Below are 20971 nucleotides of genomic sequence, written 5' to 3'. Positions count from 1 at the left end.
AGGAATACAGGCAAAGGAGTGAGCATGAATGCAAAAGAAAAATGGGGAAGTAGAATGGGAAAACTGCAAAAATACACTCTCCCTATGCTCAACCAGATGGATAAATCACTCCACTAATATAATGCTCTAACATGAAAGGTCTTTGGTATGGATTTTTTCTCCATCCATTTTCCACTTGGATAGTAACCCCACCTCATTCAAAGAATGAAGAAATCACCCCAAAAAGGGGAAGCGGGAACTACCACCTGCTGACTTAAAGGATAAGGAGGCATCCACCCTTCCCAGCCAAGTTTACCCCATCCATACTGACTGAAAAGGTAAATCACTCCGTTAAGTAGGAGGAAATAGCTACCCTACCCCCAAGTAGGTGGAAACCTATCTCAGACTCCTCAAGGCTAGTTTGGATTTCTCCTTTTTGATAGGGCATTCCAAAGCATTGAAGTCAGTGCAGAAATCACCCATTCATTTTCAACTATAGATAGAAACAGCCTTGTGGATGCACCACCAAAGGCACAGACCAAGCAGATGACAGTGAACTGTGCACTCAAGCATCTAGGTCAGAAATTGTTGTAATCAATGCTGCTTACCTATGCTCAATAATCTTTCTCATCAAGAGGGTTGTGGGGTAGGAGACAACATGGCTTCGATTGCATTCAAAATATTTCATGTACAGTAATTGCACTATCCTACTTGTGTAAAATTTAAATTTTTGTTTAAAAATGCACACACGTTGGTTGGTTTATACCATTTATTTTAAGGAAATGCATATCAGATCACTTCCCTTGATACCTGTTAATAAAACTGCTTCATAAAGCAGAGGTACATAGCTCATATACAGGACATCAGACTTAAAAGGCATAAATGCATTGTAAAAATCTCATGTAACCTTCACTCCACACATACAAAGCAGCACAGATGGTTAAAATCATGTTTCATTTTGTATAAAGGAACTCATTAGTAACAAATGTGCAAAATAATAGTAAAAAACAGCCACAGCACCACAGTGGAAAATACGAGTATATTGGCAAATAATCCTTTGGAGTATTAAACTAAAACCTATCTAAATTTTAATTGCTAGTTTTTTTTATTTGCTTTTAGGAACTTTTTAGTAAGGTTTGCAAAATTTATAGTTTTTTACTTAGTGAGTGTAGATAATAATAGCAACAAAAACATTAATAGCTGACCTGTAAATGAATTTGCACTGCATCCTCTGATTAAAATATTTGTCACGTCTCCATGGGCTTCCCTAAGTGTTTTTAGGTATATTCTGAGGCATCATTGGATCATACAGCGAATGCATTAGGCATACCACCATTTGCTAAATATGGTCATATTAAAATTCTCATCAAAACCAAGAGAATGAATTGGCATTCTAAACTATTCATTTTATTAATGTACATTCAATATTTAACTCCTTTACTAGTTGTGGTAGTAAATATGTAAACTTTTTTATTTCATAATCAAACTACTCTAGAGAAAAAGCTACTAGGAGACTACCATCATGAGCCAGAATTAAAATGAACAGTAATGGTTACTTTGTTCATTCCATTAAAGTACTAATTAGATGGATGCAATTTTCATCCTTTTAAAATTTTTCGTATAATTGGTGATAGCTAAACCAGTCTTTGATGCCCAGTTCATCTTTTCCCCTCAGTGCCCATTGGCTATTGAACCTGATAAGTAATTCCTCGTATGTTCTTACATCATCCTTAGAGGTAGGTCTTGCAATAGCTTCTATTGGTCATAGCCACAGGGGTGTTTTTGGTTCCATATCTAACTTGTACCTGTTTCAGACATCTATTAGGCTTCCTCTCATTATAAGTTTATTAAAAGCCTTATTTAATCTCTCCCCTTCATACCATAGGTATGCATGCCACCCATATCTCATTCCATGTCCTTCTAAATTAAGAAAGTTTATATTCTTGAATTGTATCCAATCTCTGAGTCAGCTCATGCAGGCAGCTTCATAGTAAGTTTTTAGGTCTGGTAAATTTAATCCCCCCTCTCTTTGGTATCAGTTAAATTCTTGTAAGCAATCCCAGCTTTTTTTCCCTGCCCAAACAAATTTCATGATGTCCCTTTTCCAAACACTGACATTTTGATCCCTTTAATGATAGGTATGTTCTGAAATAAGAGCATTTTGGGGAGTATCATCATCTTAATTATTGCTATCCTTACCAGCCATGTTAATGGTAACTTCTGCCAATTATTCAGAATTCCTTTGATCGCTGACCACGTCTTCCCATAATTATCTTGAAACAAATCATTGTTTTTGCTCGTAATCATTATTCCCAGATATTTTATCTTCGGGACTGCCTTACAATCAGCAGCCTCTTCTAGTTTCCTAATAGTTTTCGTGTCTATATTTTTGTAATCAATTTGGATTTGTCTTCATGTATTTTAAATCCCGATACCACTCAGTACCATTTGATTACCTCTAATAATTTTTGAACGCTCTATGTTGGGTTAGATAGAATACATACTGTATCATCAGCATATGTTCTGTTTTTGATTTCTTGTCCCTTACTTTGTTCTCTTCAATTTGCATGTACTCTCTGATTCTTATACTCAGAATTTCCAATCCCAGAATAAATAGTAATGGAGAAAGTGGGTAGCCTTGTCTGTTCCCTTTCTGTATATCTATAGCTTTTGTCAGTTGTCCATTTATTTTTATCTTATCGGTTTGCTTAGAGCAGTGGTTCTCAACCTGTGGTCCCCAGATGTTTTTGACCTTCCAGAAATCTTAACAGCTGGTAAACTGGCTGGGATTTCTGGGAGTTGAAAGCCAAAAACATCTGGGGACCCCAGGTTGAGAACCACTGGCTTAGATTATATTCCCCCAAATGCTTTTTTTTTTAAAGTAGCCCACCTCATATAATTCCAAGACTTTCTCCAAGTTACCCCAGCTTACCTGATCAAATGCTTTTTCTGCACAGATGGGCGCAATTTTCCAAAGCCTGATCCTATGAATGGGAACTCTAAAAACATTTTAGCCATTTACACATGATTTTATTATAGATCCGCCCTCTGCACCCATATGTCCTGCCCTCTATAACATCTGAATGTGATGCTGCATCCTATAAGTAAAGAAAGGAAGTACAGTAATCACAGAGGACTTGGGTCAAATGCAACGTAAAAGTTTAGCATACACATTACCCTATAAATTTTGATGGGAGCTTTGTTTTTTTACTTCTTTTATGGTGCTGGGGTAGATAAGGGTTTGTAGAGGTGAAATTCTATTAATGTATTTAATACAAATATATCACACATTTCAAGTATTCCAAACCACAGAACATTACCGTAGTCTGTACAGCAGTCTTCTAAGATAAATCAGCAATATTATCTTTACACACAGAGTTAATACATAAATAGCACATTAAACATAGGGTTTATATCCAATAGTAAGCTAGCAGAAAAGTGCTGCCTCTGTTAATACCTGATGACCACTAGTAGAACAAGTACTTAGTAGATTCTGGTAAAATGAAGTTACATGTTATGTAAAACATTGTGCTAGCTAAATCAAAAGATTGCGTTTTATACTCCTACAAGAAGGAAAACAATTCCTTAAAGTCTTGTAATAACAGAATGATGCTTCTGAATAAACCCACAAATTATTAAGAATAATTTAATGTTAAAATATAACAAAACAGCCTGATATCAAATCTTTAATTTTGATTTGTTCATGCCAAAATAGTTAAATATGGATAGAAGCTCCCATAATTAGCTTGCAGATGAATACTGTATTTCAGCATGATTATTATAAGCATATGAACCCACAACTAAAACGCAGTCCTAAATTGCTCATATAGTGTATAGGTTTGCATGCATTGTTAAATGAGTGGTTATGGGACAAAGAATTAACTTTTACTGACTGACGACAGTAGAGGTATAAAATATTCCAAGCTTATCACACAATCTAGCTTTTGCTATTGTTTAGAGCATCTTACGGATTGTCGTTTTCTTTCTCATGAAATGCAATTGGAGATTTGAAAAATTAGGATTCTTAGAATTTAACTTTCTACTTATCCTGCAAAATGCTTCTGCAGGACTTCTCTAAATTAACAGGCAATAAAACTCTTGATTGAAGACATTTTTAGTATCCACAGGTTGTTTTGGCAAATTTTCTTTAGTAGCGGTGGTGCCAAACTTTCAGTGTACACAAGAAGAATTTGAGGTTTCAGTGATAGGAAATCCCTGAATATTAAGCTTGTCTGTTAGCATGGGGCATCTCAAAATATGGTCCTTGACTAGAAAATAAACTGTCTATTACATAAACGGCAATGTATTCAAATACAATCCAGAATGTATGGAAAGAACTGGAAAAAAAAACATTACTGTAAAACAATGTTTCTCAACAATTGGTCTTCCTGAGGATCTAGGGCCCTTCCACACAGCCATATAACCCAGAATATCAAGGCAGAAAATCCCACAATATCTGCTTTGAATTGGGTTATCTGAGTCCTCACTGCAATATATTCCAATTCAAAGCAGAAAATGTAGGGTTTTCTGCCTTGCTATTCTGGGTTATATGGCTGTGTGGAAGGGCCCTCAGTGGAACTTAATCTCAAAAAAATCCTAGCTAAGATAACCAATGCTGAGCAATTCTGGAAGTTGGAGTCCTAAACATCTGGAAGGCAAAAGGTCGAGAACCAACCACTGCTATTGAGCCTTCCTTTTGCTGAGAATGTTTTTGCTCAGACTAAATTCAAGACAGGTGGGAGAGGGAGACCCTTCTACACTGTCCTTATATCCCAGGATCTGATCCCAGGTTATCTGCTTTGAACTGGATTATATGAGTCTCCACTGCCTTATAATCTGGGATAAACAGATAATAATAATAATAATAATAATAATAATAATAATAATAATAATAATAATTTAATTTCTTACCTGCCTCTCTCTGTGGCCTGAGGCAGGCGGGTTTAGAGACAATTTGGGATCAGATTCTGGAATATAAGGGAAGTGTAGAAGGGCCCGGAGGAGTGAATAATAGAATATAGCTGAAAAGTAAAAAGCTTTTTTTTGATGGTTTGCTTTTAAATAGTAATTACACCTTTCATGGTCTATTTACCAGAATAAAAGTTCATTCATATAGGGATATATGCCAAGAATGCTATTACAAATGCAGCAAAACCCAAATTACTTAAAGCAACATACACATTTTGATGTTCACAAAAAAAGCTTAGCTTCTATCTTCTATTCATTTTCATGTCATATTGGCAGAACAGTACAGGAAAAGAAAGGATAGAATCTGTTTCCTTGTTATCTTTACAAGTATATAACTGGAAGTCAAAGGAAGTAATCAACTGCCAAGCAGATGCCCACTGTATAGTGATTTGAAAGTCTTTACATTTAGATATTTTAGGCAGAATCCTTCGTAATCATGAAGAGAAGCATAAGTTGCCATTCTCTTATTTTGTGTATTTAACATATATGCTTCAATGCAAAGTTGGAAAAGTCAACTAAATCTATTCAGGACCGAACCTCAGGACAAATAAGGCTCCATTTCATCTGCAAAGGTTCTGGCAAAACGTTTGGGAAAAGTAAAACTGCAAAGTAAGGATATCATAAAGATAAATATGCTTTCTATGATGCTACATCAGGCTTGACAATTTGCTTTAGAAACCTCAAATCAAGAATATCCTAAACACTTCTGGAGTGAAATTTGTGCAGAACTTACATGTGGAATTTATGGCTTATTTTAAACATGATTGATTATATCAATTGAATACTGTTAGACATAATGTCCTCTATAAAAAGTGCTTCATGTTAGCTGCTGTTAAAAAAAACCAAACCCAATAACCTTCAAAACAAGAAACTTTGAATTTAAATAGAAATGACTCCTCCTCATCCCACTGTACATAGCTTTACCATTAATATGTATTACCGCAGGGGTTAACAGAGGTTTGACAACCCATGTTGCGGCTCTTAACTTGAACACGGAATAGAGTCCCATCGGCACACATGCAAAGCTTGTAACGCTCCCAGTCACCGTTGCTAAATTGGTCTTTGGGTGAAAAACTTGGCAGTCGAGAAGTACTGACCATCACGCTTCCATTGAGGACTATGCTCTTGTCCTATCAAAGAAACATTTATAGACATTAACACCATTTTTTCTATGTGAAGAAGCACGTACTTATTTCCGCACCTTTGAGAGAAATGGCCCATACAATGCTTTTTTTTTTCAGCATTAGGCAAATAGTTCACCTAGCCGACAATTACTCTATGTAACACGATTTTTGTTCCTGGGTTATAAATTTCCCAATTGGTTCAATCATAAAAACATTTTTAAAAAGTTTATTAAACTACAAAAACTTCATTTTTGCGGAATATTCTGCAGCACATTTTGCTATAGTTTTTCAATGAGTATCTCATCGAGTCTCAACCAATTCAACATAGTTTGTGGCAGCCACAAAATGAAGTTTCTGGAGTAAAATAACTACTTTCAAAGTAAGTACCACAAAATTAAACAGGAAGAACACTTTCAAACCAGGAACAGATTTTTTTTTTAAATTTTGTTACATAGTGGTATCTATCAGTGGCTTAAGTTCACGAATTACATTTCAATGATAACTTCTATTGAGAGCAGGGTGAAAATTTTAAAACCAACACTATTTTCTTCTTTTTTTCAAAACAAGCTGTTTTGATTTAGCTTTGAAGTATAAATATTCTAATTTACATTTTTCTTTAACAAATTTGTACCTTTTTCTGAAATACTTGGGACTAGAAGAAGTATTTTGGATTTCGGAATATTTTCATATGCATTATGAGATATCTTGGAATTGGGAACCAAGCTAAGTGTGAAATTTGATTATTTATTTCATATACCTTATATACATAGCTTGGATGTAATTTATACACCATATTTTAAATAATTTTGTGCATGAAACAAAGCCTAGGCACACTGAACTATTTGAAAGCAAAGGTGTCACTCACCCTCTCAACTACCTATATGTATAATTTTGTATTTAGGAGTATTTTGGACTTCATTTTTCAAATAATCAACATACCGTATATACTTGAGTATAAGCCTAGTTTTTCAGCCCTTTTTTAGGGCTGAAAAAATCTCCCCTCAGCTTATACTTGAATGAGGGTCCTGGCCAGGTTATATTCAGGTTGGCTTATACTTGAGTATATAAGTAATCAGAGTTGGACATTCTTATCTTATTAAAGTCTTATTATTATCTTAAATTACAGTTTTATATAAATATTCAAAAACATTTAACCTACTGATTCCTCAAATAATGTAATTTTATTAATATATATTTTTTATTTTTGAAATTGACTTGTAGCTGCTGCATTTCCCACCGTTTTATACTCGAGTCAATAAGTTTTCCCAGTTTTTGAGGTAAAATTAGGTGCCTCGGCTTATAATCAGGTCGGCTTATACTCGAGTATATACGGTATATAATGTATGAGAGTGACTCAATTCTATGCTTTTCTTGTAAGATGTATCTCGCCAAAAACTTGTTGCTGATTTGCAGTTGACACTACTTTATTATTTACTTATTTACTCTATTTATATCCTACCTTTCTCTACCCCGAAGGGGACTCAAGGCGCCTTACATGTGGCAATTATTCAATGCCTTAACACATACAAAATTAAGCTTAAAATAGATTAAATTAAAATTAATACATATTAATATTTAAAACATTGCATCCAATATTAAAATCACGCCATTCAGAAATCATAGTCTGAGGCCATTCCGTAGTCATTATTGCACTAAGCTATTTTCCAAAAGCCTGATCCCAGAGCCAGATTTTCACTTTAACTGCTATGGATCAATGCTACTGAATCCTGGGATTTGCAGTTCCACTCCGGTGGAAAAGGCTAAAGACCATGTAAAACTATAGCTCCCATGATTCCATAGCATTGAGCCATGGCAGTGATGTGAAACAGCATTAATTATACAGTGTGGATGAACCCTAGACAGCTGGGCACACAGTCAATACACCTTCCCCTTCTGGCTCTCTAGTTTTGTGTTTTTGACTACAGAAATTGATTGCAGATTCGAAAGGCTAAAATAAGACATGCAAAGACGAGAGCTATATATATTTAAAGCTGTTTTAAGTATGCACTTTCAGATTCACAAATTTATAGATTAATTGACTAGAATGTGGCTAATTCACACCTATTTCTTTAATCAAATTGCACTCCTATATATACCAGGTATTACTTACTGCTTTTAGTTCCATATCACCCTGCATAAGAAACTCGATGGTTTTGCCCATGATGAAAACACCCTCATTTCCACGGACAATAGCACGTCCATCCACCTTTATATTTAGATCACTGGTGGCATTGCTGGTAATCTGAGAAGAAAGAACACAGCCGTATAAAATCAAAATGGTCTGCTGCCAAATCTAGCTTGTTGTTAAACAGCACTGGTCAACTTTTCAATTAAAACAGACAACAGTTGTTAAAAATATTAATGTGACTGATGTCGTGGTCCTTGGGCTAAATCCTAGTGTGAATCCAAACTAGAGAAGACCTAAGGGGTCAATGGGATTTACATATGAGTTGATTCACCAATTAACAATTGATTCAATGGATCTACTCCAGTCAGGACAAACTGTAGTATTTAGACTAAAAAAATACATACTAGGAGAAACCTCCCATTGAACTACTGGATTTATTTTCAAAACAGTCTGGTTGAAGATTATGGCAACCAGACTGATTGATAACTGGCAAACAGAGGGAAAAACGTGGAAGCAGTGACTTTATATTTCTAGGCATGAAGATTACTGCAGATGCAGACTGCAGCCAGGAAATTAGAAGACGTTTACTACTTGGGAGGAGAGCAATGACCAATCTTGATAGAATAGTGAAGAGTAGAGACATCACACTGGCAACAAGGTCCACATAGTTAAAACAATGATATTTCCTGTAGTAACCTATGGATGCGAGAGCTGGACCATAAGGAAGGCTGAGCGAAGGAAGACGGATGCTTTTGAATTATGGTGTTGGAGAAAAATTCTGAGAGTGCCTTGGACCGCAAGAAGATCCAACCAGTCCATCCTCCAGGAAATAATATCTGACTGCTCACCGGAGAGAAGGATATTAGAGGCAAAGATGAAGTACTTTGGCCACATAATCAGAAGACAGGAAAGCTTGGAGAAGATAATGGTGCTGGGGAAAATGGAAGGAAAAAGGAAGAGAGGCCGACCAAGGGCAAGATGGATGGATGGTATCCTTGAAGTGACTGGCTTGACCTTGAAGGAGCTGGGGGTGACGATGGCCGATTGGGAGCTTTGGCGTGGGCTTATCTATGAGGTCATGAAGTCGGAAGTGACTGAACGAATAAACAACAACAATGGTTGAGTAGTTTGGGTACTGGTTTACAAATCTGGCAAAAAGGACATAAATCTCTATAAAGCCATGGAAATCCACTGGGTGACCTTGGTAAGTTACAATCTCTCAAGCTTCAGAGGAGAGCAAAGGCAACCCCCCTTAAGAATAAATCTTTCCAAGAAAATCTAATTATTAGGATTGCCATGAGTTGGAAATGACTTGATACCACACAATAACAAAAACACTTCGAGATGTAAAGAACAAACAAATGCAAGTTGGTATAAAATCTTAAAATAAAAAAGAATAACAGGATTTAGCTGTATGACTATATTGCTTATTAACCTTGAGTTGTGTCTGCAGCCTGGGGGACACGGAAAGAGCCTCCCCGAAGATTGAGTGAATTCAGTCGGGCGTCCCCTGGGCAACGTTTCTTGTAAGCGGCCGATCTTTCCACCCCAAAAGCATTGGATGAATGGATGAATACCAAAGGTCTTTATCAAGACCATTGCTAACGATTATGTCTATTAATATAGAAGGTTTGTCACTTGCTAAGGAAGAACTATTAGCCAAAATGTCTGAGGACATCTCATGTGACATCCTATGTATACAGGAAACACACAGAGACATCACAATGAGAAGACCAAAAATTCTTGGAATGCAGCTGGCAGTGGAACGACCTCACAGACAATATGGCAGTGCCATTTTTGTACGATCTGGTGTAGCAATCTGTGCAACTTCTCTCACAGAAGTGAACAACATTGAAATCTTATCTGTGGAACTTGATAGTTGCACCGTATCATCACTCTATAAACCACCTGGGGCTGATTTCTATTTTACACCCCCAACCAGTTGCCACAATCATGAAGCCCATTTTGTTGTGGGAGATTTCAATAGCCATAGCTGTGTCTGGGACTATGACGAAGATGATAGAAATGGCGAAGCAGTTCTAACGTGGGCCGACAATAGTAGAATGAGCCTCCTTCATGACAGTAAATTACCACCATCATTTAATAGCGGCCGATGGAAGCGTGGTTATAACCCTGATCTGATTTTTGTAAAGGAAAGCATAAGCCACCAATGCACCAAAAGGGTATTAAACCCAATACCTAACACACAACACAGACCAATATGCTGCGTAGCATATGCAGCTGTAAGACCGAAAAGTGTCCCATTCCGCAGAAGATATAACTTCAATAAAGCTAACTGGACAAAGTTTACAGAGACCTTGGAAGCTGCTATTTCTGATATAGAACCTTCTATAGAAAATCATGACCTGTTTGTAGAAGCTGTGAAAAGATCCTCAAGGCTCTCAATCCCTAGAGGCTGTCGCATAAGCTACCTACCAGGCCTAAACGAAGAATCACTAAATCAGCTACAAGAATATCTCAGATTATTTCAAGAGAACCCATACAGTGATGGGACTATAGCAGCAGGCCAAAAACTATCTACAGCCTTAGCTAATGCTAAGAAAGACCGCTGGATAGAGCTGCTTGAGAACCTGGACATGTCCAAGAGTAGCCGAAAAGCCTGGCAATTGCTGAGACGCCTGGATAGTGACCCTCTGGTCAACCCTGGACACGCGAACGTGACACCAGATCAGATAGCTCACCAGCTAATTCAGAATGGGAAAACCAACTGCAGCAGAATAAAGATGAAAATCAACAGGGTGCCAGAACTTGAAACCCACCAGTTGTCTTCTCCTCTAAACCTGAAAGAACTCAGAGAAGCCATCAAGCGATGTAAGACTGGTAAAGCACCTGGCCTAGATGACCTGATGATGGAGCAAATCAAACACTTGGGGGCCAAAGCTGAAAACTGGCTTTTGAAATTCTACAATCAATGCCTGGCACACAAACAGATTCCCAGAGCATGGAGGAAAACTAAGATAATTGCCATCTTAAAACCTGGTAAAGATGCCTCCAATGCCAGGAACTATCGACCAATCTCCCTCTTATGTCATCTATATAAAGTCTATGAGAGGATGCTATTAAATCGACTAGGACCTGTTATCGAACCCAAGCTTATTGCACAACAAGCAGGTTTCAGACCAGGGAAAAACTGTACAGGTCAAATTCTTCATCTGACTGAACATATCGGGGAAGGCTACGAGAAAGGCTGCATCACGGGAACAGTTTTTGTGGACCTTACGGCAGCCTATGACACGGTGCAACATAGAAAAATGCTGCATAAAGTCTACCATATCACCCGGGACTTTGACTTTACAAAAACTGCCCAGACCCTCCTGGAAAACCGCAGCTTCTATGTGGAGTTTCAGGGCCAGAAAAGCAGATGGAGGAGGCAAAAGAATGGTTTACCCCAAGGCAGCGTTCTTGCACCAACCTTATTTAACATCTTCACGAACGATCAGCCACAACCACCACTCACAAAGAGCTTTATATATGCTGATGACCTTGGCCTTACAACACAAGCAAAAGATTTTGAAACAGTTGAAAAGCAACTCACCAATGCCTTGAAAGATCTCTCCAGCTACTACAAAGAGAACCACCTGAAGCCTAACCCTGCCAAGACACAAGTATGTGCTTTCCACCTACGTAACCGTGAAACCAACAGGAAACTGAAAGTTACTTGGGAAGGCCAAGAGCTCGAACACTGTTTCCATCCTAAATACCTTGGTGTCACCTTAGACCGAACACTAACATATAGGAAACACTGCATGAACACCAAGCACAAAGTAGCTGCACGCAATAACATCCTGCGGAAACTGACTGGCAGCGCATGAGGTGCAGACCCACAAGTAATAAGAACATCAGCCCTGGCCTTGTCTTTCTCAACTGCAGAGTATGCCTGTCCTGTTTGGCACAAGTCTGCCCATGCAAAGCAGGTGGACATAGCACTGAATGAAACATGCAGAATCATCACGGGATGCCTTAAACCTACACCTGTTGATAAACTCTACAAGTTAGCTGGCATTGCCCCTCCTGACGTGCGACGGGAAGTTGCTGCTAATGGTGAGAGAAAAAAGGTCGAACATTGTGAAAGCCACCCACTGCATGGCTATCAGCCTCCTCCCACCAGACTCAAATCAAGGAAGGGCTTCATGAGAACAACCACTCCTCTTGATGTTCCTCCAGCAACAGCAAGGGTGTCCCTCTGGGCAGCTAAACCTTGCAATTATAACTGGATGGCCCCCCAAGAGGGTCTTCCTCCAGGGGCAAACCAAGAATGGGCAACTTGGAAGTCCCTGAACAGACTCAGAAGTGGAGTGGGCAGATCTAAAGACAACTTGGCAAGGTGGCACTACCTGGAGGAATCCTCCACCTTGTGTGACTGTGGAGCTGAACAAACAACTCAGCATATGTATGCTTGCCCACAATGCCCTGCCTCATGTACAGAGGAGGAGTTGTTTAAAGCTACAGACAATGCGGTTGCTGTTGCCCGCTTTTGGTCCAAAACTATTTAGTTGCTTGTGATTTCTTTTCTTTTTTATTTCCATTATTTGAAATGTATTTGCTGTACCAATGCTTTTGACACGAAATAAATAAAAAAAGTCTGCAGCCTGAAATTAAATACAAGTTGACTTAGAATACTGAACTCAGTGGGGCTGAGGGCGCATCTAAACTGTAGAATTAATGCAGTTTGACACCACTTTAACTGCGATTTGAAGTTTAGAGAAGGATATTTAAAATTCTCAACCAGAGAGCTCCAGTGCCTTCCGAAACTACAAACCACTAGATTCCGTAAGAAGCAAGTAAAACATGTAAGTAGACAAAAATTGTTCTTACCCTCTCAGTAGATGCCTTTAGGACATTCAGGATTTTCACTCCACTTGGCAAGTGAAACTCATGTGCATTATAGTCAGTGCTGAACAAAGTCTTCTCAGCCCGTGGATCGAAAAATTCCATACCAATATCACTGGTAATTTTAGTTGTATTCTTTTCAATGCTGAGTTTTGTGTCCCCTTGCTGAAACACAACCTTCAAAGACAAATGAGAAAAAGTGTGCTAGATGCAACAAAAAAGCTATTGACTACTTTTTAATATGTTTGGACAGTGTGCATAACAGAGGTGCTTTGGACAGGGGTGCTTTGGATGCGATTTTCCTGCTTCTTGGCAGGGGTTTGGACTACATGGCCCACGAAATTTCTTCCAACTCTGTGATTCTATGATTCTATGTTTCAATACTATACTGCAGTCAGAAAGCAAATTATATTTTTTATTTTGTAACTTTTGTTTGTTTTGTTTTTTTAAAATTTGTTTTTATTGTTGTTTTGTCGTTTTATCCCACTCCCACCCTCCCCTCCTTGTTCATACACTTTATACAACAAACTACAGAAGTTACATTTGAAATATCAATCTCAATCTTAATTTTTCCACTCCACATCTTAGTACGTTCTCTAAATAGTTCTTAACTGGTTCCCACATCCCCTTGATTATTGCAATATTTTCAATTTTATCTATATTATTCCATTTGCAATTTGTGATTTCTACATTTAACATATCAACTATATACTTATACCAATTCGTCAGAGTCCATTTTGTTTTATCTTTCCAACCCCTCACTAAAACAATTTGTGCACATGCTATTAATTTGTCAATCATTTTTTTCTTTTTGTATATTCTTCACTTCTGTTGTCCTTGCATGTAGTACATTTCTATTAACTATTACTATTTGTAGATTTAGCATTCTATTGATTTCTCCTTCAATCATTCTCCAGTATTCTTGCACCCGATTGCACTCCCATATCATATGATTAAACAAACACCCCTCTTTGTTCACAACCGTGCCAACACCTATCCTTCATCCCTGGTAAAAAACGTGAAAGTTGTGCAGGAGTTCTGTACCATTTTTGTAACATTTTCCTTCTTGCTTCCCTTAATACATTGTACTTTTCTTTTGCTATATTACTTATTTCCCTTTATATATCTTCCCTCTCAATTTCCATGTCCATTCTCCATGTTTGGAAAATTTCCTCTATTATTTCTTCTTTTACCGTTATAATTTGTTCGTACAGATCTCCTGCCACCTTCTTTTCCTCTCTCAAACATTTCCTAATCACCTTCTCAAATGGACTGTCCTGGTCTCTAATTTTTCCCCTCAGCCTAAAAATTCCCTGTCTTATAGCCCAGCTTTGAATCCAATTCCCTGATCCTATCCAATTCTATTTGATCCTATCCAATTCTATTTTGTAACTTTTGTAAGTAAACTCAAGATTGCTTACAACAAACATTGTCCACATGCTTGTGGATTTCAATGGCTTCTCTATGTAGTCTGACATGATAGTTGTTGGAGTGGTCCAGCATTTCTGTGTTCTCAGATAATATACTGTGTCCAAGTTGGTTCATCAAGTGCTCTGCTATGGCTGATTTCTCTGGCTGAGTTAGTCTGCAGTGCCTTTCACAGAGAAGCCATTGAAATCCACAAGCATGTAGACAATTTCAACAGAAAGGAGGCAAACATGAAAATGAACCAAATCTGGCTACCGGTATTAAAAAAAACTCCAAAATCAGAACAGTAAATAAGGAGCAACACTAAAAACAGAAGAATTCCAGACATGAATCAATCAGGGACAGCTAATGACTCTGAACAAAGGATTCCCCCAGGCCAGGAGATTAAGCTGGGAAGACCATTTAATGCTAATTGAGGTGATTAATTACAACATTCATACTGGCCTCCAACAGACAACCGTTCATTTTCCCATCCAGGATCTTCCACACATATATAAATCTTCCTTGCTTAGTTTCTCCATATACCTCACAACCTCTGAGGATGCCTGCCATAGATGTGGGCGAAACATCAGGAGAGAATACTTCTGGAACATGGCCATACTACCCGGACAACACACAACAACCCCGTGACCCCGGCCATGAAAGCCTTTGACAACAAATACTGGAGGGATTTGGAAGGATTTATAGGAGTTGTAGTTCACCTACATCCAGAGCATATTATGAACCCAAACGATGATGGACCAAACTTGACATGCATACCATATATACTCAAATTTGAATACTGGTGGGGTTTGAGGGGAATTGGCCTGTACATTTTGGAGTTGTAGGTACTGGGATTTATAGTTCACCTGTAATCAGTAAGCACCCTGAACTCCACCAAAGATGGAATTGGACCAAATTTAGCACACATAGCCCCCATGACCTGCAAAAAGTATTACAGGTCATTGGGGAAAATTTGCTATGATTTGGGGGAGTTGTAGTTCACTGACATCCAGAGAGCACTGTGAACCCAAACACGGACGGATCTGGATCAAACTTGGCACAAATACCTGATATGCTGAAATTTGATTACTGGGGGGGGGGGGGGGGGCTGGCCTTCCTTTCTGGGAGTTGTAGTTCTACCCACAACCAGGGAAACTGTGACCTCTATTGACGAACGGACCGGGACCAAACTTGGCACACAGAATCCCCATGACTAACTCAACCTACTGGAGGGGGTGGAGGGGTCTGACACACCATAATGGGAGTCATAGTTTACCCTGCAGCCAGAGAGCACACTGAACCCCACCAATGATGCATCCAGAGCAAACTTGCCCAACATAACAAACAGATGAAGTTTCTCAGGCTTAACCTGGCATGATGTCAGTTGTAGTTAATCCACAACCTTATGCATTTTGTACAATTAAAAACTTCACTTTTTCAAAGAACCCGGGCAATGCTGGGCACCCAAGTTAGTACTTCATAAAAAGGAAAATCAGCCTGTTTAGCAAGCCTTGCAAATGCTGATTTATTATTAGTAAATGTTTACATCTATTTTATATGCCTATATATTTGGGGTTGTGTAAAAGAAAGGGATCATGAGTGGAAAGGCTTAAGAAGCCCAGTGAGAAGGTCCTGCCAAAATTCATTTAACAAAGTAGAGGTTGAACAGGACCAGGGTTTCTGAGAGCAGTTTAGGACCTTGGTGAAAAATATTTATAGACACCCACTCCCCCCAGCAATTTGCCAGCAGCAGATCTACAGGGGTACATACTTACTGGTTGGTTTTCTCCCACAATCACTAAATCTTCATTACGTCGACCTCCCACTGTGCTTTTATACAATGGATGGATAATTCCCATGTCAGAATCTTGCTTAAACCGCAGCAAGCCACTGTCGTGAAACTCCATGCTATCACAGCCATTGGGTCCAATACGAATCACAGCCCAAATGATGAGGGTGATCTAGAAAAGTTTAAACTGAAGTTAATTAGCGTTTTAAAACAAAATTGCCTGGAGGGCCTTGAAAATTCCTGAAGAGGACATGGAGTATTTTGTCAGATACAGGTGGGTGAAACTGTGGTCTTGATCCCATTGGTATAAGGGTTGTACTAAAACTAGCAAGCCATATTGACATGAAACAGTGAGTCCCTCTGGGGAGAATAAATAAAGTGTATTGTTATTTTATTTTATGATACAGCAAACAAGATAGATAGCAAACACAATTATCAACTAAAACATATTAAACATAACCATAGTTAAAATAACATAGCTATAAAACCATTAAAAAGTAATTTACAATCATCCGTGAGCCTCTGGAAGGTCCCATCCTAAGGCATAATGGGTTACTAACAATTCATCAACGTTAGAACTGATATATAAATCAGAGTAGAAATACATGGTGTAGGAAGTAGGTGGGGAAAAAGTCGTGAGATGACTGCCTCAACTCTAGTTTCTTACATATGGTTACCATGATTTTCAATGGGCGAGAAGATGAAGACAGGTAGATGTTATATGTTCTGTATCTCAGAAGCTAGAGCTGATAGGGGAAAACTGATGCCGTTTTCTCAACAGAGAAAAATAAAAACGACAACCAAAATCTCATTTGTAGTCTGTTATACTTACAATCAAATTGATGACGGCCAAAATAAAAAGGAGGACAATCACACAAATAGCCAAGTTCCCCTTCCTGCCTCGCAAACCAGTTTTGTGCAGACGATCCTCATCGATTGGAATATATCCAGCCTTGAAGTTACTGTTGTGTTCTTTGTTAATATTCCTCCGTTCCACAGCCTTCTCACGCATTGACTTCTTCACAGGACCATTCGAGCTTTGCTAAAATTTCACAAAAATCATGCATTAAGTTCAACAACCAGCATTTAAAATACAAAAAAAATTGTTCATTTTCATGGTTTCCTCCTTTCTATTGAAATTGTCCACATGCTTGTGGGTTTCTGACTACCAGTATTAAAAAAACCCTCTAAAATCAGGGCAATAAATAAAGAACAACACTCAGAAGACAGGGGAATACAAGTCAGGAAACAATTGGGCAGTTAACACCTCCCAACAAATGATGTTTTGTCTTATGTCTGATATAAAAGGTTGCAGTTTTATTTAATTTTAGTTCTTAAGTCATAATTTGTTTTTATATGTTAGATTGTCCATTTTCGTTATTACGGGTGTATTTTTGTGTTCCGGCATTGGCTGTTTGCCTTTTATGTTTGGAATCCTCCCTGAGTGTCTCCAGGGAAATAGACCAGAATATAAATAAAGATGATGATGATGATGATTATTATTATCATTATTCTGCCAGGCAGGAAGCAGCCACTCTTTGAAGCTGCAAGGCTTATCCAAATGCTAACCAAGCTGGCCAATTGCATCATTCATCCTTGCCTCAGACAAGAGTTCTTTTTCCCACCCTGGACATTTCACAGATGTGTATACCCCACTGGCCTAGTTTCCAACAAACCTCAAAACCTCTGAAGATGCCTGCCATAGATGTGGGCGAAACATCGGGAGAGAATGCTTCTGGAACATGGCCATACAGCCCAGAAAACTCACAGCAACCCTATGATTCTGGCCATGAAAGCCTTCGACAACACTAAGAAAACCCTATGGGGCTACCGTAAGCCCACAGATGACTTGAAGACATACACATACACATAATAAACAACTGGCACAACTCTTGGCTACTAATAATGTCCACAGAGTTGTGCATAAATCACCGCTCTGTTTAAAGCATTCAAATAAGCCTCCGATTAAATTTGAGACACCCTGAGAAATGAAAGAGGCAGCGATTCTCCCTGTATGGCACTGTCAAAGCAGTGGACAAAGGCACAGGATTCGAAGCAATGACATGTTTTTTGGATTAAACACATTTCAGCTCACATATGGATACAGCTCTGCTTTAGTTGTATGTTTGTGTTTGTGTATAGATCTAAGTGCCATAAAATGTTAAGTGGATCAATCCCCTTTGAAGCTCATCAATCTCTACAAAAGGGCCATTTTTTAAATTGGTTCCTCCAGAAGCATTCTCTCCTGATGTTATGCCCACATCTATGGCAGGCATCCTCAGAGGTTGTGAGATCTGTTGGAAATTAGGCAAGACGGATTTATATATCTGTGGAAGGATCAGAACTCTTGTCTGTTGGAGGCAAGTGTGAATGTTTCAACTGACCACCTTGATTAGCATTGTATAGCCTTTCAACTCCAAAGCCAGGCTGGTTCCTGCTGGGGGAATCCTTTGTTGGGAGTTGTTAGCTGGCCGTGATTGATTCATGTCTGGAATTTCTCTGTTTTCTGAGTGTTGTTCTTTATTTACTGCCCTGATTTTGTTCCCTTACCAAATGCCCATGGCACTTCTTGGCACTTCTCATAGGCTTGTGCCCTTGAGCAAACTGGGCATGGCAGGCCCATAAGACTCTATTGTGGGACACTGGCATTCCATTAGAGTTTGGTTCCTGGACTTCAATAGCTCAATGGCTGCTCGAGTCCCATTGCATACAAATGGCATAGTAAAAATGACACCCTGTATATAAAATGACTTTGGGATTTAAATATATTTATACACATAATAAAAGTGAAAAACTACACTGGTATCCAACGTTCTACCGGCCCGTTTATGTTGGATATGTGAGACTCTACTGTATTTATATACTGTAGTCAAGTCGCGGATGGCGAAACCCACAGACGTGGAACCCGCGGATATTGTCTTTTTAAAGACCTAACGGGATTCTCCTCGCGCATGCGCCCGGGAGGCTCCCCATGCATTCTTGTGAGCTGCTGCTTATAGTAGTAGTGCATGGAGGCTATTTAGGGCGGCAGCTCTCCGGCCACTGATTTGGGAAGGAATCCCAGAGAGCTCAGTGAGGGAGCCGGGGAAACGCCAAAGGAGGGCACGTTCAACGGGGCGAAGGGAAAGAAAGACGCAGAAAGAGGTGGCGCCGCCCAAGAAGGAGCCTTGGCGCAAGAATGCGCGGGGAGCCAGAGAAGGGCTTTAAGGGGCCAGGCAGCCAGACCTTCCCGGGCCATGTCTATTATTCACTGACCTGCTCGGAGCCCGTGGCTGCCGACCCCGCCGCTGCCACCGCCATCTTCGGGGCCCCTTCCCTTCCCTCTCCTCTCCGGACCCAGAAGCGCTTTTGGCACGAAAGAGAGACGCCGCCTCCTCCTCGGAGCCTCGCCCCTCGTGCCCATTCCTAGGGGCGGGCGAAGGGGAGAGAGAGAGAGAGAGAGAGGATTTAAGGAGGAGAGAAGCAGCAGCAGGAGGGAGAGCGCGCTCTCCACGGATTCAGCCGTTCATCAACCACCTCCCAATGCGAAGCTTTGATTGCGCCATCTATATATATAAATGAGTGATGGCATCACGGCGACCAACAAAACTACAGGCCCCCCAACCTCGAAATTTGACAACACAACCCATCATCCACGCCTCTAGGTTGATACAACAAAAAGAAAAGAAAAATAAAGTCCTAATTAGGGGGAAAGGAATAATTGTTTTTATCCAATTGCTGCCAGTTAGAGGACTAATCTCTGCCCACTTGGTCTCCTAGCAACCAACTCAGCACAGGGGACAGGCAGACTTAGGCCTCAGGCTTCTTCCACAGATTATCTAATTTGCACTGGATTATATGGCAGTGTAGACTCAAGGCTCTTCCACACAGCTATATAACCCATTCATAATCTTATATTATCTGCTTTGCACTGGATTATCTTGACTCCACACTACCATATAATCCACTTCAGTGTGCATTTTATCCAGCTGTGCAGAAGGGGCCTCATATAATCCAGTTCTAAGCAGATAATATAAGATTATCAATATACAGTAGAGTCTCACTTATCCAACACCACCAATTCCTCAATACTTTATTTCCCATACCACCATACTTCGCCACAGCAACGCATGGTCGGGCACAGCTAGTCTATATATATAAATGAGTGATGGCATCACGGCAACCCACAAAACAACAAAACTACAGGCCGCCCAACCTCGAAATTTGACAACACAACCCATCATCCACGGCTCCAGTAAGATGAATACAATCTGGTTCCAAGTATTCAAAAACACTAAAATCAAAATATATAAAAATGAATGTGGTATAATAAAACAGAACAATACAATCTCTAAAATCAGAACACTAAATAAAGAACAACACTCTGAAAACAGGGGAATTCCACACAGGAAACAATCAGGGCCAGCTAATACCTCCCAACAAAATATTCCCATCATCAAAGTCTGGCAAATTCTCTGTTTTCTCAGGGCTACAGGCAGTAGAAGCACATAAAATATCGCAAAGGACACCACTCTGAAAACAAGGGAATTCCAGACAGGAAACAATCAGGGCCAATCAACACCTCTCAACAAAAAATTTACTCGGGGAGGAAACAGCCAGGCTTTAAAGCTGCAAGGCCATTACATCCTAATCATTTTTCCTAATTGCAGCATTCATACTTGCCTCCAACAGACAAAAAAAACCCCAACAATCAGAAATATTGTATATTCACAACATTTAGGA

General features: G+C 39.3%; 1 protein-coding gene across 1 annotated transcript; it reads right to left on the bottom strand.

Annotated features, from left to right (window-relative positions):
- Positions 1-734: 734 nt before the first annotated feature.
- sgcb (sarcoglycan beta) lies at positions 735-19715 on the bottom strand. Its single transcript, XM_003225320.4, has 6 exons — positions 19505-19715; positions 17082-17291; positions 16236-16421; positions 13036-13227; positions 8182-8313; positions 735-6077 (listed from the first exon to the last, which is right to left on the bottom strand). Exons 1-6 carry the CDS (start codon positions 19547-19549, stop codon positions 5874-5876), a joined length of 969 nt encoding a protein of 322 aa, XP_003225368.2. The 5' UTR covers positions 19550-19715; the 3' UTR covers positions 735-5873.
- Positions 19716-20971: the final 1256 nt, after the last annotated feature.

The sequence above is a fragment of the Anolis carolinensis genome, chromosome 5 (assembly GCF_035594765.1).
Source record: "Anolis carolinensis isolate JA03-04 chromosome 5, rAnoCar3.1.pri, whole genome shotgun sequence".
Classification (NCBI taxonomy): Eukaryota; Metazoa; Chordata; class Lepidosauria; order Squamata; family Dactyloidae; genus Anolis; species Anolis carolinensis.
The sequence above is the reverse complement of the archived record's forward strand: the minus strand, read 5'-3'. Positions and strand labels throughout refer to the sequence as shown.

Coding starts and splice junctions, on each gene's coding strand:
- sgcb (XM_003225320.4), bottom strand. CDS start 19,549: ATGGCGGTGGCAGCGGCGGGGTCGGCAGCCACGGGCTCCGAGCAG. Junction 17,292..19,504: donor CAGCCACGGGCTCCGAGCAG/GTCAGTGAATAA, acceptor GTGAAATTTTAG/CAAAGCTCGAATGGTCCTGT. Junction 13,228..16,235: donor TTGTGGGAGAAAACCAACCA/GTAAGTATGTAC, acceptor TTGTCTTTGAAG/GTTGTGTTTCAGCAAGGGGA.